Here is a 27579-nt window from a genome sequence, read left to right on the forward strand (position 1 = left end):
TGATTCATTCGTTTCCAAAAACAAAAAATCCAACTTCTTTTCAACCTTACTTCAAAAGCTATCGTCGAGTACTCTTCACACTTACATATATCCACCTATTTTTAGTGGTTGATTGTCCCCTAGTTGAATTTTAATTACTCGCACGCCTTACATGACATGACACATGTTCAAACCATTTTAGTATTATTTAACATTTTAATCAATTCTAAACATGAGGCTTGGCATGATATAATGATTAATATCATCGCGCAACATTTATTATAGTTACATGTCTCCATCCCATTATCTAATCCGATCAACCATGTGGCATTGTCGGTCCCACATGGTTCGTGGAAATTTTCTTATTTCAGCTTAAATATTTAATAAAAAGCAACTCTATTTGCTGTGAGAAATACTAAAATAATAAATATATGAAGAAATTTAATTATAAACACGCATGCAAGGCTGGAGCTTTTGAAGAAATACCCTCTCCTACTAATAAGTGACAGTCTATATATTAGTTAACAGGTCGATCATTAATTAAGCTCTCTCTCTCTCTCTCTCTCTCTCTAATAATTGCACTCATTCTAATTTTCTAAAAGTACATTTAAAGAAAAATTAGTGAAAATTCCTGTTAAAACTTGTATTGGTAAGATATGTCTGATAAATTTTTATATACAGAAATGCAAAACTCTGATTTAGATACTTCTCACTAATAAAATTTTTAAGGTGAGACTTGTTCTCAATTTTTCTTGCATTGAATTATGAAAAATTCTATTTTTTTAGGGTTTCCCCTTTTCTAAACAAGGAAAAAGTCAACCATTTTTTATTTAAAGACAAATTACAATTAATAACTTAACTACATTTTTTTTTAGTTTCGGTAAAGTGATGAGGGACTGATGATCTATATATAAATTCAATTTTTTTGTTAGGCTTTTTCTAGATCAATTTTGATGAACCGATCCAGAAAATAATTTTTCTAAATTGGTTGTACAATGAGTTTGGAAAACGATAGACTTTTTAAATTGCCTTATCTAAATGGGTTTGATCGATATTCGTTTTAGAAAGTCACTTCTTATTAGATCAGAAAAGTCTTGTTTGTAGTAGTGAATAATCTATATATGAAGAACCGGAAGGAGTAGTTTAAATGAGGGGCTTGGGGTGATGAGGGAGGAGAGGGGGAAAGAATAGTTGTAATAATAATGAGAATCATATCATGTGGTCTATTTTTCTGGTAAAACTAGTGCAGGAGATCTAAACTGGAGGGAGAGGTTAGTGAAAATGAAAGTGGGGGAAATTAAATTGAATAGGGTGGAAGGGGAAGGAGGGAACTAAAAAGTAGGCTAATTGAATGAGATATCCACCTCCACCTAACTCCGGCCCCTCCTCCTTCAAAACGACACCTACTTATTCGTTATAACCCCACTCCACTTTTCCCCCTCCTCCTTCATTTATTTCTATTTCATTATTTAACCCTCCTTCAACGTCAACAAACAACAATCCAATGCTAGCCCCTTTGTATATTGTTTCTTCTTTTCTTTTCTTTTCTTTTTTTATCATTTACCACTCTTTCTTTCCCATCATAAATATATAACCTTAATAACTAGTCAGTTCTTTATAAAAAAAATTATGCTAATCATTTTCTTAAAATACCCATTCTTTTCATCATTTACATTAAAAACTATCCTTATGATTGTGATTACAATCAGTAAATAAGGATAAAGGTTTTTTTTTTTTTTTTTTTTGCGATTAAGAGCAAAACAAACTCCAATAATTGGCTAATATATTTAGGATTGGAGGATATTAATTACTTGCGAGCCTTGTCTAGCTCTCATCTATTCAATGTCACTCCCCCATCAACTCCTTAATTAAGTTAAATTTAATTGATCTTCATTCATTAATAATTAAAAAGCATTTACTCTCATCAATTTCATTTTACTCTTTGTTCCATTTATAAGTCACTTCCAATATGTTTTACACAGACAAAGAAAAATCTTAAACTTCATTAACTTTTATTTAAAATTCAATAATTTTTTAACTTTAACTCTATTTAATATACATTATGCTTCATGTAAATAAAGCTAAAACAATAATAAATAAAGGATGAAATTGTATATTTATATAAAAAATTTCTCTTAGTACTTAAAAATAGAATTAAAAAATACTTTTTCTCTCTACCTTGTAGGATAAGAGGAGCACGTCTTTATTTAGTTCTTAACTAACTAGCTAGCTGCCTCACTTTAGCTGTCAACTTTTAGCTCAGAGAAATCGTGTACTTATTTTCATCTAGGAAGATTACATCGACCTAACCGCTCTGAAATCAAGTTGAAAGCAGTTTTTGAACTAACACACGCACACATCAAGCTACTTACACAATTCCAAGTTTAAAAATGGAGCTAAATGTGAATCAAATATTTAGATGAGATAAAACAATCACTTAAAAATCTTGATTCCATAGCCATGATCCATTCCTATGAGAGAAGTTTTCATTTTTCAATATATAACATGTTATGAATATGTTAAATTTCTTCACACGAGATAACAACATACAAAAACGTCACCATCTTCTTTCCTCTCCTTTAAATCCCCCTTCCCTTCTCTCTCTCACCGTGACAATCTCAAAGCCAGCGAGCTTCCTTATTCAGACTCTTCTTTCTTTTCTTCTTCCTCCCCCTCCTACCCATAACTCCATAGAGCTAGCCTACCCTCATCTTGCCTTCTCCTTAATTCCTCCGCCATGGTCGCCATGGAAGCTTTTCGTCCTTTCCAACCCATCTCAAAATGCAACACTCATGAACGACAAAACCAAACCGTCGTCTCCGACTTAGACGGCACGCTTCTTGTGTCGCGGAGTGCTTTTCCTTATTACATGCTCATCGCTATCGAAGCCGGAAGCTTCCTCCGAGGACTCCTCCTCCTTGTTTCAGTCCCCTTTGTGTATTTCACGTACTTGTTCGTCTCCGAAACCGTGGCTATCAAAACTCTTATCTTCATCACCTTCGCCGGACTCAAAACCAGAGACGTGGAGCTGGCGTCACGGTCGGTGTTGCCCAAGTTCTACGCCGAAGACGTCCACCCGGAGACATGGCGGGTGTTCAACTCGTTCGGGAAGAGATATATCTTGACGGCGAGTCCGAGGTTGATGGTGGAGCCATTTGCTAAGACGTTTCTTGAGGTTGATAAGGTTATTGGGACAGAACTGAGAGCCACAGAATCTGGGAAGACATTGACAGGGCTTGTTAAGGAACCAGGAGTACTGGTTGGTGCGCACAAGAAAGCAGCCGTTGTGAAAGAATTTGGATCTGAATTACCAGATTTGGGACTGGGAGACAGTGAATCTGATTATGACTTCATGTCAATTTGCAAGGTTTGTAATCACTGTCTATATTTGTCTCTGGTTAATATCTTAACAAGAACTGTGCACTTTAAACACAGTTTGAGAAACTATGAGTCCACATTAAAATATTCTATATAAAAAAAATCACAAAAAAAAAACAGAAAATAAGAAATAAAAATGGAACCCAAGTCTCTTTACAATGTTATTATTAGATATATAGGTATTCCTCTCTTACAGTTATATGTTATTTGTTATCACTTTTGAAAGATTTCATGCATACTTGGTGGATATTTATATTAATAGAGTCGTCCTATATGAATTTTATCAGTCACAGAGGGATATTTTGAGTAGATTATTTAAACTACTACTGTGGATCCGTATGTTTGTGCATAATCTGAAAGTTACATGTTAAAATTTTCACATTATATAAATATATATGGATGTTCAAGCTTGACTAGAGAATTAACTTAAATAGGAAAATAATTAAAGCTCAGGTGCGTACATACAGCGGCGAATAAGATTGAAGTATTTAAATTGAAACTGATGAATTGGTGTTTGGTGAGAGCATAAATGTATAGCACATGACATGACATGTCTTTTATCATATGTACAGGGAAGGAGGCTTCTATTGCCGTGTCTGTTCTGTAAATAGATTCCTTTCGTTTCACTATAACCCCTTAATCTCCTCAATCCCTTCTTTAATTTTAGGGCCACTTATCTGTATATCATTCAAATGGCCCCTCCATGTTCTGTGGTCCATTTCATATACATACACATACATAAACAATGCATATATATATATATATATATATATATATATTCAAAGTCATGGTCCCTCCCAGCCCCGGCCCCACTCGATCCGGAAGGTTACTTTAAATTAGGACTTTAATTATAAGGTTTTGGACTCTCCAACTCTTAACCCGTTTTCTTAAGGACATATTGATATTCCTTGTATCAATTACATATATGTTGTGTGTTTTACACTTACGCAGGAAGGATTTGTAGTGCCAAGAACAAAGTGTGAGCCACTAGCCAGAAACAAACTTTTAAGTCCCATTATCTTCCACGACGGTCGTTTTGCTCAAAGGCCAACCCCTCTGATAGCTCTCCTGACCTTCCTATGGCTGCCCATTGGCATCGTACTCTCAATCCTTAGGGTATACCTCAATGTCCGATTACCAGAAAGATTCGCTTGGTACAACTACAAGCTTCTTGGTATCAGAGTCATCGTTAAGGGCAACCCACCCCCTGCTCCAAAGAAAGGCCAAAGTGGTGTTCTTTTCGTCTCCAACCACCGTACGGTGCTCGACCCTGTGGTTACTGCGGTTGCTCTCAGGAGAAAAATCAGCTGTGTCACATACAGCATAAGCAGGTTTACTGAAATAGTGTCTCCAATCAAAACCGTGCCTTTGTCTAGAGAAAGACAAAGAGATGCAGAAAATATAAAAAGACTGCTTCAAGAAGGTGACCTAATGATTTGCCCTGAAGGAACCACATGTAGGGAACCATTTTTGTTAAGGTTCAGTGCCCTTTTTGCTGAATTAACTGATAGAATCGTTCCTGTGGCTATCAACACGAAGCAGACTGTGTTTAATGGGACCACGGTTCGTGGGCATAAGCTATTGGATCCTTACTTTGTGTTCATGAACCCTATGCCTACTTATGAGATCACTTTTCTGAACCAGCTTCCTGTTGAGCTCACGTGTAAGGGAGGCAAGTCCAGTTTTGAAGTTGCCAATTATATTCAAAGGGTTCTTGCTGGGACGCTTGGATTTGAGTGTACGAGCCTGACAAGGAAAGATAAGTATGCCATGCTTGCTGGAACAGATGGGCGGGTTCCATCAAAGAAGGAGAAGGAGAAAGAGAAGGAGAATGATAAGAAGGCTTAATTGAAAAGAAAAGTGTTCCATCAACCCTTTGGATTATGAATTTATTGCCAATTTGTTTCTGAATATTTAGGACTACGGATATATTCATATAGCAATAAACATGCTTATTGATCGTGACGGAATCACGGAATATTCACAATCTGTTTGAATGTATATGTATATATATACGATTTTTTTTTTCAAATAGTTCAAAGTATATATAAACTTGCTGGTAAGAAAAAAAAGTATGTGTACGCTCTTTTTGATTGTCGGGTTAATTCTTGAAATCTTGCGCGTTACTGGCTCTAAGAATTATATATATATATATATATATATATAATTCAGGCATATATATATAAAATTAAGATTGAGTTTATGTGTGGAGTTGTAGGACATCTAGGTATAGGATATTATTATAGATATAAATTTATTTAGTTAAGCTAAGTGAATCTAATTACAATTAATTTGGGGATGGTAGAATAATGAAGGCGGATATTTTCCATTCTTTTTCTTCCTTCCAAGTTTTTATTTATACATAAAAGTGGTGCTTTCAAAAGTATTTACTAATATTTATTGCAACAGAGCAATCGCACTAATTAATAAAAAGATTTAAATTCACGTCTTGTAAGTATGAGTTGTATATCTTCGAGAATTAAATAGATTTTGGTTGGATATATATTTACTTGTTATGAATATGATAAAAGTCAATTGCGTTGTTGTCTGTCCAGTGGGACCAATTAACATTGAATTAAACTTGTGGCCAGAGAGCCGTTTAGACAGGTGAAAGTAGTGCAGTGTGGGGACTCTACTACAATGATTAAAGAATCGGACCGGACCGGACGGTCGGACCGGTTGAACCGTCACCCGGACTCGTTAGCGGCTCGGTTTGGACCAAAAAACCGTTCACATAGTTGAGCCGGATTGGACCGGAGTTGAACCGTTATTAAGCTGGAAACCGGAGTTGGAACGGGAACCGGAACGGTTTTCAGAAAACCTGACGGTTTTTTAGCCTGACTGAAAAAATACTAAAAAATTTAAAAAAAATAGAAGAAAAAATAAAAAAAATTGATCCCCTTAAATATCCTAATATATTTTTAGACTATTTATAACCATAAAGTATTATTCATTGAAAATTTCATATATTGTGATGTTAAAATCGTGAGTCGCTAGTCTTTTGTTTCGATATTTGGTCTATCTTTTAAAAAAATATTTTGATTTGAATGAATTGATAATTTGTAATATCATTAAATATTTTAAACATATATAAATTTAAATATATAAGGTTTTAGTTCATTTTCAATGATTTCATTATAATTTTAGATTATTTAAATGCATTTCTAAATTATTTAATAATTTGATATTTTTCATATATACTAATTATATGTATATAATATAGTTTTAAATTAATTATTGCGTCACCGGTCCGACCGAACGGTCTGACCGATCTGACCGATTAAACCATGACCCGTTGATATTTCCGGTTCGACTTCCGGTCCGGCTTTTAAAACATTGCTCTACTATACACGGACTTGGCTGTATATTACGTATTACTTCTTCTCTTTCCAATATCCCATGTTTCACCTAATACTACTTCCTATCTCCAATTTAGTTAACTAATTTGAGTAAATTAAATAAGTTTGTTAAATTAGTTATTCATGGGTGTGGTCTTCCTAGAAGTACTCTTCCTAATCATGTGTATTAATTAGAACTATCATTTAATGAAACTTTTAACATATGAAATCAATACAAGGACTACTTTAAAAAAAAAAAAGATCAATATAAGAGATAAAATAAATTAGAATCTTATATTTAAGACTAAATTAAATGTTAAATTAGCATTTATATTAAGAACTGGATGAAGTGATAAGCTTCAAAGCAGCAACCTCGTCGGAATATGTGTGCTTGTTACAAGGGAAAATTGGTATAAAAGATAAAAGACAAATTTATTTGACACAAAAAACTAAAAGAGTATAGTGTTAAAGATGTCTTGTAGAATTTTGAAATCACTTTGCAGAATTCGACTCGTTTAAAGATGTTTACGTCTTTGATAATAAGGGTGGCCTTTTGATTTCTTATACCATTTTTTTCCATCGTTATAATGTGAAGATAAATAAAAAGGGAAAACTAATTACTTCTCGGATCCTAAAGATAAGACTTATCTTGTAGTACAAATTGTGTTATAAAATGGGTTTTATATTTGGAATCGGAAGAATAATTTTTTTATTTACTTTTTCACTGAGTCATCTCTACATTATTTCTTTTTAAGAAAATTATTTCTGACAATGAAATTAAGATACATGTTGGTCCCTTGATATTGATATGCGCAGATTGTACGTTACATAGCAATAATATTGAGGGTGTCATGAATTTAATGGTGATGCTGGTTGTTGGCTTCACTTAAAGTTCTAAATGTAAACCTGCACTGGCTCTTTCTACCAGAAAATATTCTCTATTTATCTCTGTTTTCTTAACCTTTTTGTCTTCGATTGATTGTTTTAGTGCATATAACTTTGAGAATATTCCCCCCCCCCCCATATAGGTTCTGTATTTAATTTCACATTGTAAACTATTAAATAAAAAATGTGATTTTGGTATAAACACGTACACTAAAAATCATGATTTTTGACATCAAAATAAACACGCACGGGATGTTAATTTCTCTCACTACTTGCTTGTAATATGTAAATATAATTTATACAGGTATTGATGTAATTCCATAACAGTGACGATTCTGTTTGAACACTACATGAAGAACTAAGCATGGAGCATATAAGCACAACAAAGTTGCCCTAGAGTTTTTGATTATGAAATTTTTATAGAACTAAAGCAGAAAATGATGCAAAAGAATCATATGAAATTTTTCAGCAGAAAGTCAAATGTTGGTTCATTACACCGTAAAGGATTAGTTTCTTTTGCTAGACTCATTCTCCGCCTGTGTTAATACTCCTTGAATTTTGAGCAGTACAATCTGATAAATCAACAAATTAAATTGATTTTGGGCTCACAGTGTCTGGGCTTCTAAAGAAAAGTATGAATGGAACTTAATCCAGAAGCCCATTTGGTGTTATATTGTGGGCCTCAAACAAGAGCAAACATAATGCCCAATTAATGCTGAGATCATAGCTCATAATAGAAGAGCCAACCAATGAAATTGTATTTCAGGTTGATTTTATTGAATGGAGAAACTATTAAGAAGTTTATGTTTATATGATTACGTTAATTAAGTTGATTTAATTAATTAGATCCTAATGTGGATCTGAAAACTGATGGATACATATAGGATATCCAAAATTATGGATATATATTTATATTAAGTTGATTTGTTTCAAAATTGCTTTCTATTTTCCATAGTTATTATAATTATTTCTTTAAAAATTATTTTGGAATTCAGATTTAAGTGAATTATTCGAAACAATATAGTAATTGCTGAAACACCAATTCGCCGCTCTAAGTATATTTTTCACACCAGTCTATGCATTAAAATAACATATAAAATTGAGGAAGAATAACAAATAATTTTAACACAACTTAATTTGTGGTGTTTTGAAACCACAGTTAAGCGTTAATTCTCTTTCCTGGGCATGATCAAGAATATTATTCTCGTTCACCTCAGTAAAACCAAATTTTGGATGAGTTAATGTATAGCAGTATTTTCCCCTTCTACTATCCCATCAACGTCTTAAACCTCAATAAACACTTCAGTTAATTTGTGAATTTTATTTTATTTGTCTATATATATTCATCAAAATTTTATCTCTAAATTTCACTTATAATTAATAAATATTTAATATGTTTCAACCAAAACATGTGTGTGTGTGTGTGTGTGTGTAATTAACACGATGAAATTCTTTTAGTATGATATAGCAAAAGTTTAATTTATTTTATATAAATTATATTTGGTCACTTATTACTTTAATCTCTTTTTCTTTTTACTTTCTTCTTTTAAATATATCGTGTAATATCAATGCCCCCATAAAGTTAGAGGAAACTAATTAAACTATTCATGATTATGAAAATCCAAATATTATGGAATGTCAAGTCTTAATTAATTAAGCTAGCAGATCCTGGTGAGCTGATTCACTTATGGTTAATCAGGCTTTGTTGATGATTGAGAATTCCATGAATACTTTAGGTGAGGCAGTTTTTAAGCTGCCCGGTCCTAATAATAAATTATTGAAAGAGAATGTTAACTACTCATATGTGTTTTTATCTCTCTCTCTCTCTCTCCCCATGTGTGTATATATATATATATATAGCCAGATATATAAATACAACTTTTTTCGTAGCTTAAACAATGTGAACTTCTCATTGTGTATGAAGGGAAAAAAAAGAGTAAAACAAAAGAGAGAGAATTCAAACATCTCCAAACTATAACTTATAAAAAAGGACAAATCAGTTTAAGAAAATTATAACTTCAAAAAAAAAAAATCAAAGGAAGCATTGTTTTTCCTTTTAGCAGTTTTTTTTTGGTGACAAGTAGTTCTTGTTTTTTAATTTTTTTTGCTCAGATTTCTTTTAGTAGTTATGCTAATTATCTATATTTATGAATACAACTTATTTTGGACTTTCTCAAAAGTATGCCAAAAATTCTTTTATATATAATAAAACACTTTTTATGAAGATGCGCAATTGTTTCCAACTTTCCATTAAAATTTAAAAGTTATAATAATAAATTAAATATTAATAATCCCTATTGTCGTGTGATACTCATCCTTATTTATTAGGTGTTCCCAAAATTTTTGAACAACGCGATCATTATCTTTTTTGAAACTAGTTTATGCCCTCATCTATGACGAACTATTTAGATTTCATATCGATTGTTCAGATTTAATTTTCTGTACTGTTGCTTTTTAAATTTTTTTTAGGGGTATAGAATCCAAAATAAAAATGATGTTTTAATTATTAGTTTATTAAAAATATTTTTTATTTCAAATTTATCAGTTAAAAATTTTAAATTTCAATATATTTAAATAACGTAGATCTCATCACAGCATCATCATCATACTCATCGTTGCAGTTAGCAGGCAAACTATATTTTAAATTGTGCCTCCGGCCCTCCCTCCCTTCTCCAGTTCTCCACTGTCCCACATCATTACAATCCTTCGAGCCAGCAACACATATCGTCATCTTCTTCTCTGTCTGCCATGGTATCCCGGGATGCCTTCTGTCGTTTCCAACCCATCTCAAAATGCAGCACACTTGAACGGCAGAACCAAACCGTCGTTTCCGACTTAGACGGCACGCTTCTCGTGTCGCGAAGCGCTTTCCCTTACTACATGCTCGTCGCTATCGAAGCCGGAAGCTTCCTCCGAGGACTCCTTCTTCTTGCTTCATTCCCCTTTGTGTATTTCACCTACTTGTTCGTCTCTGAAACTGTGGCAATCAAAACTCTCATCTTCATCACCTTCGCCGGACTCAAGACCAGAGATGTGGAGCTCGTGTCGAGGTCAGTGTTGCCCAAGTTCTACGCTGACGATGTCCACCCAGAGACTTGGTGGGTGTTCAATTCGTTCGGGAAGAGGTACATCGTGTCGGCGAGTCCAAGGTTGATGGTGGAACCATTTGCTAAGACGCTTCTTGGGGCAGATAAGGTCGTAGGTACAGAGCTGAAAGTCACGAAATCTGGGAGGACACTGACAGGACTCGTTAAGGAATCTGCAGGAGTACTGGTTGGTGAACATAAGAAATTAGCTCTTGTCGAGGAATTTGGATCTGAATTACCAGATTTGGGACTGGGAGACAGTGAATCTGACTTTGACTTCATGTCAATTTGCAAGGTATGTACGCATAATCTGACTGTTCTTTCTTTTGACAATATTAATTTCCTATCATTCAAATGGCCCTTCTAATACTCTGGTCTATTTAACCATATATATACGCGTGTGTGTTGGGGGGGTATGTATATATCAGAGGGGAAACACAACAGACTAAAGGACTAAAGAAATGAAAATTTGAAGATTCTTCTCCGTACATGGTTGACTACTATAAACGGCCAGATATGTTCCTATATAGATCAATACATAATATTGATTTTGGTCATGCACAGGAAGGATATAGTGTGCCAAGAAGAAAGTGTGAGCCACTACCACGAAATAAGCTTTTGAGTCCAATCATCTTTCATGAAGGACGTTTTGCACTGAGGCCAACCCCTCTAATGGCACTTTTGGCCTTCCTATGGCTACCCTTTGGTATCATACTCTCCATCTTAAGGGTATTCCTCAACATCCCTTTACCCAAACAACTCTCTTGGTATATGTGCAAGCTTCTTGGTATTAAGATCATCGTTAAGGGCGCCAAACCTCCTGCCCCACAGAAAGGACAAAGTGGTGTCCTTTTCGTCTGCAACCATCGTGCTGTGATTGACCCTGTGATAACTGCAATTTCTCTTAAGAGAAAAGTCAGCTGTGTGACCTACAGCGTTAGCAAGTTCAGTGAAATAACATCGCCAATCAAAACTTTTGCTTTGTCAAGAGACAGAGAAAAAGATGCAGAAACTATAAAAAGACTGCTTCAGGAAGGTGACTTGGTGATTTTCCCTGAAGGAACCACGTGTAGAGAACCATTTCTGTTGAGGTTTAGTGCTCTTTTTGCTGAATTAACTGATAGGATCGTTCCTGTGGCTATCAACACGAAGCAGACTGTGTTTAATGGGACCACAGTTCGTGGGCATAAGTTACTGGACCCTTACTTTGTGTTAATGAACCCTATGCCTACTTATGAGATCACTTTTCTGAGCCAGCTTCCCCTTGAGCTCACGTGCAAGGGTGGAAAATCCAGTTTTGAAGTTGCGAATTATGTTCAAAGAGCTATTGCCGAGACATTAGGGTTTGAGTGTACGAGCCTGACGAGGAAAGATAAGTATGCTATGCTTGCCGGAACTGATGGGCGGGTCCCATCGAAGACGAAGATGATGGAGAATAAAAAGGCTTGAATGCATGTTGAACAGTTATAAAATATTGGATAAAACAAGCGTATGTGCAGCAGATTTGTGATGGAGTATTTTGGTGTTTGATTTTATTATTGTCAAAGTGTTTCTAGGTGTTGAGGGCTACATATAGATGTATAACGCTAAACATATTTGATTGTGACTCAATATTTACCATCTGCCTGAAAGTACCTTTATCTAGGCTTTAGTGTTGGTCTCAGTCCTGAAAAGTAGCGTTTTCATCTGTGCCTAGAAAATATCAAAGTCATGCCCATATGCAGACTAGATTGCTAATGTGTAATTAAACATGGTAAATCAAGTACTTAAAATTATTTTTGGATAATATAACTTTTAGTCACCTTAATATTTTCAGTCATAATCAGTTTAATTTTTAACTAAATACAATTAAATTATTATTTCTGATTTTTAATATAAGATTTAGTTTGTAATTTTAAACTATAAATTAGATCTTATATTAAGGATTAAGGACGATAAGTAATGCTTAGGTAAAAAAAAAAGTTATAAGAAGTAAGTTATTTGGAGTCAAGAAACTATATGGATTTGATTGTTCTGATCAAGATCTGAAAGTCAATAATTGAGGGCACAAGTTTAACTAGGGACCACAAGTTATATGTTTCCTAATGTTTTATTTTTGGTTCCAACATTTTTTTGTATTAAACCATTTGATCTTCTATAATCGCATTAGATCTCGACCAGTGCAGGTCAAGTCGGGCCACAATGAGAGCAGTAAAATTATCTCAATGAGTATTTAACACCACTGTATATCTAACCTCCAAGGCTTCAACTTATTTACTTGATACCACCTCTGGCTTTTAATATAAGAATTTGTTTAATTTTTATTTTGATCTTAAATATAAGATCCCAATTCACTTTGTCTATTGTATTTATTCATGTTTTTTGAAAGTAATTTTTGTAATAATAGTAGATCTAGCTAATACACTTGATTAGTAAGGATATTTTAGGAAAAACAACATAAATAACTAACTTAACTATTTTTTTAATCCACTCAAATTAGCCAATTAACTCTTATGTTAAGGATCCAAAGTAATAAGGTATAAGTTTCTTGCTGTCGTTTTCTTCTCCTATCGGATTCATTAACTACACAACCTATATTTCTATCGTTGCTTTGTTGTTATTCCATAAACGTAATTAATATGATTGAAAATACGATTAATAATGATTTTAATGGAACGTACGGGAGGACATAAAAGGGGCAAATAATTTTTAATTTACTTTATTACCTGAGTCATCTCTATAATTTTTTTAATCACCGGCCGACATTCTTGGTCCAGTATATATACTAGTTTTGAGCTTTAATATCTGATCTGCTTAATTCACTCTCCATCTGTTTTATTTTTCAAAGTGCTTGCGCCGGCCGCCAGCAGCCCAGCACAGAGATGCATTAAAGATTTTTTTTAAGAGTAAAATACATCAACTACCCTTCTATTTTATCTCAATTACAGAAACATTTCTTTTATTTTGAAAACCTATATAAACCTCCTTTAAAATTAAAATGTATATTACACAAACTTCCCTCCTACATTTAATATTCCATTTCTATCCATCCAAACTGTTAGTTGATCGTTAAGTTTGACTTTAAATTATTTTTTGACCAAAATACCCCTTCTTAGCATAACAATTATTTAGACATTTATATTTTCCCCAAAAATGTTTTTCATAAAACCAAAAATAATTCTAATACATATATTTTTAAAATTTCTAATATGTCATAAAATTTATTAATTTTGATTTAAATAATAAAATTTTATAATTTAATTTTTTATGACATTCATTAAAATTTATTTACTTCGATTTCTTTTAAATTGTAAAAACGTATTTGAAATACATAATTTTTGTTTATCATCAAGTTTAAATGATATAAGTTTGAAAGATTTTATAAATTATTTAAATTTATACTTCAAAACTTTTAAACACATCTTTGTTACAGAAATTTATAAACATATATAGTTAGGTATATATATATTTATTGAAAAAATTAGTTAAATTTTTAATCAAGTCTTTTACATTTGCCTTAACTGAATAAAATTCGTGTTACTATAAAAATATAATTTAGAAATTTATTAGAATGAGGGGTAAAATAGTAAATAAAATTTATTTAAATATAAATTTCAGTTAAAATAATATTTTTTAGAATTTTTTTAGAATATTTCTAATGGTGTTAACTTATTGGACCAAACTATATGTTTTTAAAATAGAGGGAATGTCAGTGTAATTAATACAAACTAAGAGGGTTGTCAGATTACTTTACTTTTTTTTAATCATGTAAGTTCTACAGAGCTGATGAAAATAATATATATTTATATATATATATATATGAATTTTCAAAGCTAACATTAAATTTGATAGGTTTCATGAATATGTAATCTAGAGGGGTTTTAACTCGATCCTCAAAAGCCCGTGTTTCTATATGTTTCTGGTTTGGGATGCTACTGTTGAAGGCTGAAATCGGATTGGTAAATATTACTTCTGTTCTTAATATAAAATTAAGTTGACTAAAATTTTAAAAAATTAAGAAAGTTAAAGAAATTACTTTAAAATATTTATATATTGTTTCTTTCTAAACTAATTTGTCTTGCTTACAAACTGATATATAGCCTAATGAGATACATAAATGTTTCAAAGATAATCTTTTTGAATTAGTCAACTAAGTCTTACATTAAGAATTTGAGATAATGTATGCTTACTTTTCTGACATAGCATTTTTATTCGTCATTAATTGTTTCTATATATTGTGTGGTTATGAAGTTGGCTCAGAAGCCTTCATCATTGTTGAATTGATAATTGGGTTTTCGGATTTTTTTTTGTGTGGGTAAAGGGGTTTTTGACTTTTGATTTGGTATGAAATTTTTGCTTGCATTATGAAACCATGCTCGTAAGTCGTAATTTTAAACATGAAGAATGGCAGCATGTTTATGTACTAATTGAAGATTGGAATCCCTTCTTTTTCGGAAACTTGACAATCATCAATGCTAAGAGAGAAGCTACCATATATGACATCAAACTCTGTTCACTTTGGATCAATGTTTTAAAAGCCGGACCGGAAATCAAACCGGAAAGATCAACGGGTCATGGTTCAATCGGTCGGATCGGTTAGACCGGTGACGCAATAATTAATTTAAAACAATATTATATACATATAATTAGTATATATGAAAAATATCAAATTATTAAATAATTTAGAAATGCATTTAAATAATCTAAAATTATAATGAAATCATTGAAAATGGACTAAAACCTTATATATTTAAATTTATGTATGTTTAAAATATTTAATGATATTACAAATTATCAATTCATTCAAATCAAAATATTTTTTTAAAAGATAGACCAAATATCGAAATAAAAAGACTAGCGACTCACGATTTTAACACCACAATATATGAAATTTTCAATGAATAATACTATATGGTTATAAATAATCTAAAAATATATTAGGATATTTAAGGGGATCAATTTTTTATTTTTCTTCTATTTTTTAAAATTTTTTTAGTATTTTTCAGTCAGGCTAAAAAACCGTCCGGTTTTCTGAAAACCGTTCCGGTTTCCGGTCCAACTCCGGTTTCTGGCTTAATAACGGCTCAACTCCGGTTCAATCCGGCTCAACTATGTGAACGGTTTTTTGGTCCAAACCGAGCCGTTAACGAGTCCGGGTGACGGTTCAACCGGTCCGACCGTCCGGTTCGGTCCGGTTCTTTAATCATTGCTTTGGATTGTCGGTCTGTTTCTGCTAATTAATCGTTTCTGGCTTTCATTGCGGGCGTGTCTTGGGAAGCATCTCTTTCTATTATTAGATGGGAAATAACTATTAATAAAAAGTCAAAAGCAAGTATATTATTTGGATCATATAGGACAGGTTTTTAAAGGTTTCAAAACGATTGTTGAGTCTCATATTGATAATTTATATATGGATAATGATAATTGATCATTGATTAATTATTAGTAATATTATTTGTGTTTAGATAGTCTATATATATATATATAAACATATATATACATATGATACGGAAGTTCAATACGACATGCATAAAAATACAACTTTTAAGTTTGCCTTCTTATTTGAGAGCAATAAATTATTGATTTAGCGCTTTAAAGGTAGTTCTATCAAACTCTTTTGCCAACCTTAACAATTTTCTTTTATACATGTATATATATAATTCACCAAACACCATTCACAAAATTTTTTTGTTTCTTTTAATTTCTGAAACGCACCAAACATCATTTTTACCCATTTCCATTATTTTTTTCAATCTGAATTGCCATCTCCATTTGATGTTGGTTTTTTTTTTTTCAATTAAAGAGTTAAAGTACAAATCTACATATGAAGTATAATTCTGCCGTTGATATCTAATACTATAAATTTTCTTAGGATAAAAAAGAACAAATGACATTTTCAAATTGACATAAAAATAATGCCTCGTTCATTGATAACTTGAATTGGATTAGTTTAGTGTTCAATCCGAATTTGCATTCACAAAAGTAAATTCATACGCTATGTTTACTTAATTAGTATTCCCTCCGTTCCTTATTATAAGAGACAAATAACCAAATCACGTTGATAAAAAAAATAGTTAAAATTAGTTGGGGACAATTAATATGTAAAAAGTATAATATTTTTTTCACAATGCCCCCATTAATAAGGAGAGAGTATGAGAGAGAATAATTAAATTATTAAAAGAAAGATAAGTGGGAGGGAGAGAGAGTATAAGTTGGAGACAAAATAAATAGGGGTAAAATAGGAAATCAATACAAAAAAATAGAGACAACTTTTAAGTGTCTCTTATATATGGGAACATGCCATAAGCATCAAATGTCTCTTATAATAAGGAACGGAGGGAGTAATTAATAAACAAAGGGGATGCCGCTTTTCTTTCAGACCTATTTATGAGCACCGAATATAAGTGGCAGTGCCATGTGAGCATGCTAGTCCTCTTCCCCCAGGAGAATGCAGCATATTGAATTCTTTGGTCCCAATATATATATATAAATTAAAAATTTGCCATTATTAGAAAATTGAACTTGTGGATTTTGGGTCAGCTCTTAGCTGCCATCAAGATAAGAAGATCCCAAGAATTAATCAGTACGTTGTTTTCATCTTAATAAATAGTGGACCCATCTTTCTCTCTCCATGCATATGCTCTTTTTTCTTCACTTGGAAGAAAGAAAACGAGTGCTTTAAATTTGTACAACAACTACACCCATCACTGCGAGGGAATAATTAGCTAGCTAGGAAATCACCTTCAACATATCACTGGCTGCCACTTTTAACTTAAATATTTCCCATACTGAACTTCCTCATCATGTAATTGTCAATGTCATTAGCGAAGAACTGTAATTAACTATAATATATGAAAGGAAATTATATTTCTCTCTGCGTCTCTTGATGATACCAAATGAGATATTAAAGCAGGCTAATAATTATATTGAATGAAATCATATTGCACCTGTCGGATATTGACCTCCAACTACTCGGACGCCTCCATACAACTGCCCTTTTTATGTCACACTCTAATTTGTCCATTTGCCAGGGACCGACGGTTAATATATATGAATGATGCTTCCAGAATATATATACTTCATTGAACAGTTGAAGGGGACGTTTATTATGGACTAATAGCCAAACATCTTACTAACAGGTTAACTAAACCTGCCTATTCCCTAATACAGATTTCCATGTCTAGTTTATTTGCTTCTTTCGTTATTCACTATCATGATGGCCTAATAATGGTTTGCTCTTAGAGGAACGGCATGTAGAGAACCAGTGCTCTTTTTGATGAATTAACTGTGAGGAACAGTGCATGTTCGATATATAGGACTTTAGCGTTTGAGTGTCCGTGTCCGACATGGAAAGATAAGTACTCCTCTTGTCCTTCATGCAGGGTCTAACCGGAATTTGATGTTCTCGTTTCACATATTTATCAATTTTTTCACAAATTAGTACTAGTATACTCCCAATAATAATCAAGTCAAAGGGGGAGAGAGCAAATTAAGGAAGATGTTTATGATATTTTAGGGAAAAAATCATATTAACTAATTTAACTAATATCCTTAATCTACTCAAATTAGTTAATTAGGTCTTACATTAAGAACCAGAAGAGTATTAATTAAGCAATGAAATCTAGTATTTAGTCCTGAAATCTAAATCTAGTACTATCTTCGGTTCGTATAATATAGGGTCGTACATAACTAATTTAGAGATATCAAGAAATTTAGTTAAACTGGTTCTTAGTGATAAATATGTGTTGGTTTTTTCAAACTATCCTCGTCAATATATTTTTTTTTGGCATCAAGATCAGAAAATATCATTACTCAGAAAAACAAGTACAGCGAAGTGAAAACAACAGATAAAAGAGCCAGCACCCAGCGAACCCCACCAAGACAAACAGCAAAGAAAACCAGAAAACAAGAGAAACCAGCAAAAGAAAACTTATCCCGATCAATAATCATCTGCATTAAAACTATACCTTGGTAGAAATCCTTAGTATGCGCAATCAATAATGATATTTTAGGGAAGAGTTTATAAATTTGGAAGCCAAAGTAGATTGAGGTTTTATATTTAGAATCAAATTTAACTCAACAAGCTCTTATGTTAAACATTGGAGGTAAAACTTGCTTTGTGGCTTGAAGATTTTACGAGTTGTATTTTGTTGGAAGTTCAGAAACGATAAAAGTCAAGGCCATATACATAGATTGGACTGATATGAAGTTGTGGGGCATGACAAATTTATGTTGTTAAATCAATTATATATTGGAGTGGGTTGTCGTTTTAATGTGGCTGTTCCTCTTTAATGTCGTTTTAATTTTTTTTTTCAACTTTACCCCTATTCAATGAGATTGTAAAGGAGAGAGAAAAACATAAAGAGTTACATTTAAGTATTAATTACAAGATAAAATTGACAAATAAACATTGAATACTCTACAGGTGACTTGTATCTTGGACCAACCCATTCTTATAGAAGCAACTTATATTGTGGATCTAATGTCTGTGACATTTGAGCAAATTTTGACACACGTGATCTTTATCCTCTATAGCCCATACATAGGTTAGCATAGCAAAGTCAATTAGCCTTAATTTGGTCCCTTCTTAATTCTACATTAATTTATTTTTCCACTATCTGAAAGCAAAGTTTTGGAGGTATGATTAATTATGTGCCATCAAGTATATATATAGATCAATTCTCTTTTTCGTCTTGATGAAGAGTGGATCTCATTCTCCCTTTAATTTTGATCGAAAAGAGAGATCGAGGGAGTAGAAATCATCTGCGAACGGCTCCACTGGAAAGGTTGCAGCAGCTGCTCATCAGCTTTGCACAGCACAGATCATTAATTGGATGGCACTATTTGAATTACACATTGTTTACATAAAGTATTCCCTCATGAAGTTCAGCTAAATGAATTAATCAATGTTATTGCAAAGATAACGATTTGATCCAAGGAAAAGGCTCCAAACATTGATGAATGAACTACCGGCAAATATTATATATCTTGAACACTAAAATTATATTACCTATATTTTAATTTATTTTCTTTTCTCAATGATAAATGATTACGTATAGTTAAGATGTTGGTCCATTCGTTGTTAATTATGACTTCTCATTTTACATTACATTGCAATAATAATGGGTCACACATGTATATTCCTTCGGATTCACAGTATAAGTAGTTTCTATAAGAATAGGTTGGTCCAAAATATGCTTATTTATTGATTTATCCCTATAATTAATATTTAAATATAACTTTTTATATTTTTCTTTCTCTTTCACAACCTCATTTATTATGAATAAAGTTTAAAAAAATTCAATTTAAGACAGGTTATTTAATGAGTTAATTATCATTTTTTAGTTCTAATAAATTAGTCAAAGTAATTTATATTGTACTGCAGGGAGCACCTAAGAATTTCTCGTACTGCAGAAGGAGTGCGTATATATGTATATCCACTTGTTGTTTGAGTAAAAAATTCCAATACGTCTCCTTGTCGGGAGTGATATGGAATATGCAATAATTAAGATATCAAGTTTTTATTTTATACGTATTACTATCATATACATAATATATGCATATATACTCCTCCGGTCCTTAATTAATGTAGGATCTAATTAGTGAGTTGATGTTAATCTTATATACAGGACCTATTTCACATGTTTATTATTTTTTTCTTAAATTAACCCTATTTCTCAACAATAGTCAAGTGGGAGAGGGAATGAGAGAATTAAAGAAGATGCTTAGGATGTTTGAGAAAAAATAATATTATTTAATTTAACTAAAATTCTTAATCTACTCAAATCAGTGAATTAGATGTTATATTAAAGATTGGAGGAGTATATAACATCATTATATTATAGTTTATTACATAATCAAGTGGGAGAGGGAATGAGAGAATTAAAGAAGATGCTTAAAATGTTTTAGGAAAAAATATTAATTATTTTAACTAAAATTCTTAATCTACTCAAATTAGTGAATTAGATATGTTAAAGATCTGAAGAGTATATGACATCATTGTATTATAGTTTATTATATAAAAATAGGATAATTTACTTTACAAAAGTTATTTAATTTTTTTTTTTGGGGTCAAAAATGGGGCAAAATGCCCAAACTCAACTATCATTCATATTAATCAATCTTGGGCACTCAAAACCCATTATATCTCTATACAAACAAAAATATCTGTAAATCCTTAGGTGAATCACACAGAACCTGCAAGACATTTAGCTGGAGAAAGACACTCCATAATGGTGTAAACTCCCCCGCCCCCCGGGGGGGGGGGGGGCGCTTCTATCTGATTGTCGGTATGTGTTATGTAGTGCGAAAAACTTTTTTTTTGCTTTAACGCACAGGGAAAAAACAAGAGAAACAAATATTCAAATTTAGAAAACTTTTGCTTGCGTAATAATAATGGGGTCAATTTACTCATTTTCACATCAATATATGTGAAAATATTTTCCCCATATATATAGTTTGCCCTAGTAAAATGATCTTATTTTTCGGACGCACCAAAATAAAAAGATCATGTATAAAATTGCACCTCCAAAAAGATAGGGGTATTGAGCATAGCTGACAAATAAGATTAGGAGTAAAATTACACATTTATCATGTATATAATAATATATAGACATTACATGTGCAGACAGGCATTAGCACCTAAATGGGGGCAGCCGTGCCCTAAAATGTGCTTTTAAATTAAAACTGCTAATAGCTTTGAAAGAGCTTCATTTCCAGGTTAATTATACGTTTTCATAATCTTGCATTTGTGATGATAGATTGGACACATACCCCATGCCAGATAATTCTCATCACGTAATTCTATAGATAAAAATAATAATTGTGATTTGGCACAAAATTAAAAGCCTGGTCTGCTCAATTGAAAAGAGCTGTTGTTAATTGGTTTATCAATTTTGGTTCATTTACCTTTAATTTGTCATTATCAGCGACAACAATGTTGTGATTGAAATCTAAACATAATTAATGTTCCGTTAAATATTTTTATCATGTATATATGTTGCCTATTTCATTTAAGCAATGTGTCAACGGAAGATATAAATGTTAAACATCATGCTTGTCTGAGCCTCCTGAATTCAATTTAAAGACCTCAAAGAAAATTGTACTCGATATACATTATATACTAATTAATTTTAAAATGAATCAAATATGATCTTTTTCTTCTTTTTTTTTCCCAGCAGAGTCATATATGATCATATACTTGAGAAACAATGCTTGTGTATCTATGTAAGAAATGAAGGTTAATAAAGGAAATAAAAGAGGAGACATAAGGGGGGTTGTATTAATATGCTAATTAATTCAATGAGGTGTAGTTGCCCATAATCTAAAATATGCCATAAATAATATGCTTCCTACCTACAAACACGAGGCCCAATTACAGGTTTCGATCTCTCTGAACTTTACGTGCATGTGTCTCTTTGATTTCCATTAGTTAGCTTTTAGTTGTAAGTATTTAATTAATAGCGCTCACTTAACCCAAGGGATTGGCCAAGTGGAGAATGGAAAGAACTTGTCTCTAACATGTTATTGGTGCGAGCCTTCTTAGGATGAGATAAATGTAAGTCCACTGTGAGTGTCCACCTGGAGCTTTTGAACTAGGGTGACAAGATCAACCTAAAAACTTTGGCATAAAAAATAGTGCTAACTTAATGAGGGTTAAAAAGAACTTTTTTTTAATATAAATGTAACTGATAGGAGGGATGATAGTTGTTTTTATTTGGGGAAAAAATAATTTTTTTTCCATAAAGACGTTCGGTAGGAGTATATCATAAAAATAAAAATAACTTAGACTATTGCAACTTAAAACGGAAATAATGATGCTCAGAAATATGATATGAGAGACGATTTAATCCACTTTCTCGAAGTAACATGTTCTAGTAGGGTTGCATAACCTTAATGTCAATGGCACAACAAATCAATAATTAGCACATATCATCATCCCAATTCCATGGTCAATTCGAAGATGAGATTTTTGAGACGTCAAGTTGTGTGTTTCGCGGACTTAACTGATTCATAAATCGATCAAAAAGGAAAGAAGAAAGCTTTTCTTAACATAGTAGAACTATGATTATCCTCATCTTTATTCAACAATGCCACCATCTTCTTCTCGTTTCTTTTTAAATCCCCCCGGCTCTGATAATAATGAAACCAGTTTCAATGCTCATCAGTTCTGGACTAATCAGATTTTATATAAATGATCTAGACTTAAAATTTTTAATTAATGTTTTTAGATAGAACAAATCATGTTTTGAAAAACTAGTAGTTAAGATATTATTTTTATTTTAGATTCTATACCCATTAAAATAATTATTTTAAACAAATAAAAATAAATAAGATGGTCGAGATGTGATGAGCTTGGATGCTCATTTAAATGATAAGTATCGAAACTGGTCCTGAGAATAACAGCGTGTGGGCAGCTTTCTCATCCAAACCTTCTTCTTCTTTGCCATGGTCGCCATGGAAGCACCTTTTCATCGTTTCCAGCCCATCTCAAAGTGCATAACCGATGAACGACACAACCAAGCCGCCGTTTTCCGATTTAGATGGCACGCTTCTCGTGTCACGAAGCGCTTTCCTTTGCTACATGCTCGTCGCTATCGAAGCAGGGAAGCTTCCTCCGAGGACTCCTTCTTCTTGCTTCAGTCCCCTTTGTGTATTTACCTACTTGTTCGTCTCTGAAACAGTTGCAGTTAAAGCTCTCATCTTCATCACCTTCGCCGGACTCAAGACCAGAGACGTGGAACTCGTGTCGAGGTCGGTGCCGCCCAAGTTCTACGCCGACGACTTTCACCCAGAGACGAGGCGGGTGTTCAATTCGTTAGGTACGAGGTACATAGTGACGGCGAGTCCAAGGTTGATGGTGGAGCCATTTGCCAAGAAGTTTCTTGAGGCCGGCAAGGTTGTTGTGACAGAGCTGAGAGTCATGAAATCTCGGGGGACACTACTGACAGGACTTGTTAAGGAACCAGGTACAGTGGTTGGTGAGCAAAAAAGAGTTGAGTGAATTTGGATCTGAGCTACCAGGTTTGGGAGTGGGGCACTGTGAATCTGATTATCACTACTTCATGTCAATTTGCAATGTTTGCCCTTGTAATTCCTTCTCGCCGATATTATGGGGTCCCAATTTTCAGGAATTTGTTTTACATTGACGTTCAGAGAAAGAAGTAGAAAGGGGAAATATTAGCTCTGGTACTTAATATAAAAACTAATTTCACTTTCAATTTGATCTTAAATATAAGAATTTAAACTACTTTGTCTTTCATATTTATCTATTTTTTTAAGATAGTTCTTGCAGTGGTTTTACATATTAAAAGTTTTATCAAATAGTAATTCTAGTTAATACACATAATTGATTGGTAAAGGAATTTTAGAAAAGATAATACCTATTTATTACAAATAACTAACTTAACTAATTTTTTAATATATTCAAATTAGTCAACTAGCTTTTATATTAAAAACCGAAAGTAGTACTATTTTTAGTATTTTAAACTTGAAACCAATAGTTTTAGTTTTCGAAATTTGATTTCATTTTGATGGCTTAAATATTTTGGACCTTGAAATTGTGTTTGTTTTTAAACCCTATTTTAGAAACTAAAATCAGTGGTTTCGAATTTCATATATCAAAATGGGGTCAAATTTTACAAATTAAAAATATTATTAGCCCAAGAAAACAAAAAATTAATTAATAATTATTTACTCCATTTTGTCCAATTTATGAGACTGACCAGCTAGTTTGCCTACTTTTTACTAGAGAAAAAAATTGATCTTCTAGATCTGTACTTTTTCTAATTAGGAAAGCGAATGCTAGAAGCCTTAGGTTATAAGTGTAATTAAACTCGTGACCTTTCATTTATTAGTTCTGACTCAACTATAACCTAATTCTTGAATTTTTATTCGATGCAACTTAGCTCTTATAATTTTAACTTTCTAAAACTACGGTTCCTAAATGTCATAAAGAGTACAATTCTATTTTTAAAATATAGGGACTGATATTTTAAATTGTTATTATTAAACTATAAGTATTGAGTTGCATTCAGTAAAAACTATAAAAACTGAGTTGTATTGATTTAAAATTTAGGAATTAAGTTATAATTGAATCAAAATTATTTGCACAAAAAAAATAATTTTCTCCTTTACCGAGCTTAATAAAATATTTATGCTCTATTTTTAAAAGGATCACAAACTCGTTCACTTTTAACTTAAATAAATATTGACATGTAAGTCATAACTATTTTTTAATAATTTCACGAAAGTAGTTAACATGACCTTAAAAAAATTGAGAAAATATATTTTTGTAAAAGGAGATGAACTCATGATACAAAATATAAAAAAAGGAGAGTGTAAAATTAATTTTTTATGCTTTCTTTTAGATTAATATTATCATATCAGTATGACATATAAAATTTATATAAACAAAATCACATTACGGTTCAAATATATGATAAAGACAATGAGATATGGTGATTTCATTGGCAGGTAATCTATTTTCATTAAATTTCTATAAATGCTAGATGTTTATGTTTTGACTTGTCCTAACCTTCATGATTTCCTGATATTGAACTCAGCTGAATTCTTAACTAAAAATAACAACAATTTTCTTACCCCCATGCGTAGATTCTTATAACTGACAAGTAAAAACAACCTAATTAGGAACATTAATACTCTCTCACCCTATATGTGTGTGCGCGTGTGTGTGCTGTCTTCCACATCAATTTCTCATTTTCGTCTTGTGCGGGAGGCATATGTATTGCCAAGAACAAAGTGTGAGCCACTACCAAGGAACAAACTTCTGAGTCAAGTTATCTTCCACGACGGTCGTTTTGCTCCGAGGCCAACCCCTCTTAAGGCACTCTTGACCTTCCTATGGGCTATGGCTCCCCATTGGCATCATACTATCCATCGTAAGGGTATGCCTTAACATCCCATTACCAGAAAAAATGTTTGGTACAGCTCCAAGCTTCTGGGGGTCAGAACCCTTGTTAAGGGCACCCCACCCCTCCCCCAAAGACAGGTCAAAGTGGTGTCGTTTTTGTCTGCAACCACCGTACGTTGCTCGATCCTATAGGTGTTGCAGTAGCTCTGAAGAGAAAGTCAGTTGTGTCACCTACAGTATAAGGAAGTTCAGTGAAATAACATCGCCAATCAAAGCCGTTGCTTTGTCAAGAGAAAGAGAGAAAGATGCAGAGAATATTAAAAACTGCTTCAGGAAGGTGACTTGGTGATTTTTCCTGTAGGAACCACTTGCAGAGAACCATTTCTAAGGTTCAGTGTAACAATCTAAAGAACACACCGAATCAAATAAGAAATAGAGACAAAAAGGAACTATAATATGCAGCTCTCAACAGCAGTACTTGAGCACAAGGGAAAATTGTCAGCCATAGAACCATGAAAAGTCATAGAGAAAACAGAGGATAGAAGTAGAGAATACTGCGGGGAAAGAAAAGCCAGAGAGAAGTCGATTTCACCAAATTCTGGACTGCCCCTATTCTCTCATCTTGCTCCAATGCATACACTAGCTCCGTCCAAGGTGGCCCATTCTCCCAATTCGGATATCTTCTGACCCAATGGTTATTTCTTCCTGCCCTCGTTATCACGAGGGCCAGTCGTTACATTCAGCTCTCTTTTCGCTGAATAATTGATAGTCGTTCCTGTGGCTATTAACACAAAGCAGACTGTGTTTGACGGGACCACAGTTCGTGGGCATAAGATTTTGGACCCTTACTTTGTGTTAATGAACCCTATGCCTACATCTGAGTACTTTTCTGAACCAGCTTCCAGTTGAGCTCACGTGTGAGGGAGGGAAGTCCAGCTTTGAAGTTGCGAGTTACATTCAGACGGTTCTTGCGGGAACTTTAGGGTTTGGGTGCACGAACCTGCCAACGAAAGATAAGTACACTTCAGTCCAGATTAAAGAGATAACAACCAACAGGAGTTAGCTCTAGTTGAAAAGGTTAGTCTCCTACAACGTGGTGAACTAATAATATTCAAATTCCCGCTGAGAAAGATGTTCAAGTCTAATGCTAAATAATATATCAAACAAAATTGTTTCTAATAGAAGGATACCTATGCTTGCCAAAAAAAAAAAAACAAAGAGATTACAAGCTCCAATGAATAAGGGGAGTCAATCCATAGCTGTCAAAGAATGATGGGTTCACTATCTTAAAAATAATTAGTTACGAAAGAGCACAATGCGTTTCACTTCTTTTTTGTTGGTATTTACATGTGCACAAGCCATTTTTACTTATTTACTGCCCACCATCAATAAGTACAAATAGAGTATTTAATGTTTTCAATACTTCTATTTTTAAAGTATTAAATAGGAATAAAGTTAAAAAAACTATTTAAATTTAAAAATGAAATTAATAAGATTTAAGGTTTTTTGGATATCAATATAAAACATGTTAAAACTGATTTATAAACAAGATAAGAGGAGTATAAACTAAAAAAATAATTAAAATTTGTTAATGTCATTAAAGTCAGCCTCATCTTTATATGAATAATCTAATTAAATGCAACAAATTCAGACTCAATCTTGGCCATCTCTCTCAACTAAAAAAAATCCATCCTGAGTATATTATTGAAAATAAATTAATTGTTTTATAGATTTTGCGCAAAATGACTTATTAGAACCTGAAAAGCTTTTAGAATGCGAATTATAAAGAATAAACACGGCGTATATAAAGTGGATTGAGGAAATGAAAAGTTGTATATATTTTTCTGTACATGACACAAACTTCCGTTAAAAACAAAAACCTTCAATGAGATACTCCTCCAATCCTTAATCCTAAATATAAAACCCCCTTCGTAGTGTAATTTACATTACGAAAGGAGTCTTATATTTAGGACCCGAGGAAGATAAGACCTATTTAACTAATTTGATTAGATTAAAGAAGTCAAGTAAGTTAGTTAATTATAAGAAATGACATGTTTTTCAT

At 32.6% G+C, this 27579-nt stretch overlaps 2 protein-coding genes and 1 pseudogene across 3 annotated transcripts; all 3 read left to right on the forward strand.

The window, feature by feature from the left end:
- The first annotated feature begins 531 nt into the window (after positions 1–531).
- On the forward strand, positions 532–5391 carry LOC114727885 (glycerol-3-phosphate 2-O-acyltransferase 6-like). Of its 2 annotated transcripts, XM_028914658.1 has the most exons (3): positions 532–546; positions 2710–3346; positions 4309–5391. In XM_028914658.1, exons 2-3 carry the CDS (start codon positions 2717–2719, stop codon positions 5203–5205), a joined length of 1527 nt encoding a protein of 508 aa, XP_028770491.1. In that variant the 5' UTR covers positions 532–546; positions 2710–2716; the 3' UTR covers positions 5206–5391. The 2 variants fall into 2 exon arrangements, with proteins under 2 accessions (XP_028770491.1, XP_028770490.1); XM_028914657.1 differs by lacking the exon at positions 532–546 and having other exon boundaries at positions 2627–3346.
- Positions 5392–10219: 4828 nt separating this feature from the next.
- On the forward strand, positions 10220–12452 carry LOC114727886 (glycerol-3-phosphate 2-O-acyltransferase 6-like). Its single transcript, XM_028914659.1, has 2 exons — positions 10220–10961; positions 11231–12452. Exons 1-2 carry the CDS (start codon positions 10329–10331, stop codon positions 12113–12115), a joined length of 1518 nt encoding a protein of 505 aa, XP_028770492.1. The 5' UTR covers positions 10220–10328; the 3' UTR covers positions 12116–12452.
- Positions 12453–23101: 10649 nt separating this feature from the next.
- Positions 23102–26580, forward strand: LOC114727887 (glycerol-3-phosphate 2-O-acyltransferase 6-like; annotated as a pseudogene).
- The last annotated feature ends 999 nt before the right edge of the window (positions 26581–27579 follow it).

Source organism: Neltuma alba, unplaced genomic scaffold (genome assembly GCF_004799145.2).
Source record: "Neltuma alba isolate B1F8T4 unplaced genomic scaffold, ASM479914v2 tig00012514_pilon, whole genome shotgun sequence".
Lineage (NCBI taxonomy): Eukaryota > Viridiplantae > Streptophyta > Magnoliopsida > Fabales > Fabaceae > Neltuma > Neltuma alba.

What these genes read in the sequence shown, in the direction of transcription:
- LOC114727886 (XM_028914659.1), top strand. Translation starts at nt 10,329, where the DNA reads ATGGTATCCCGGGATGCCTTCTGTCGTTTCCAACCCATCTCAAAATGC. An exon ending in ACTTCATGTCAATTTGCAAG is followed by an intron (nt 10,962 to 11,230) that starts GTATGTACGCAT and finishes GGTCATGCACAG; the next exon opens with GAAGGATATAGTGTGCCAAG.
- LOC114727885 (XM_028914658.1), top strand. Translation starts at nt 2,717, where the DNA reads ATGGTCGCCATGGAAGCTTTTCGTCCTTTCCAACCCATCTCAAAATGC. An exon ending in ACTTCATGTCAATTTGCAAG is followed by an intron (nt 3,347 to 4,308) that starts GTTTGTAATCAC and finishes ACACTTACGCAG; the next exon opens with GAAGGATTTGTAGTGCCAAG.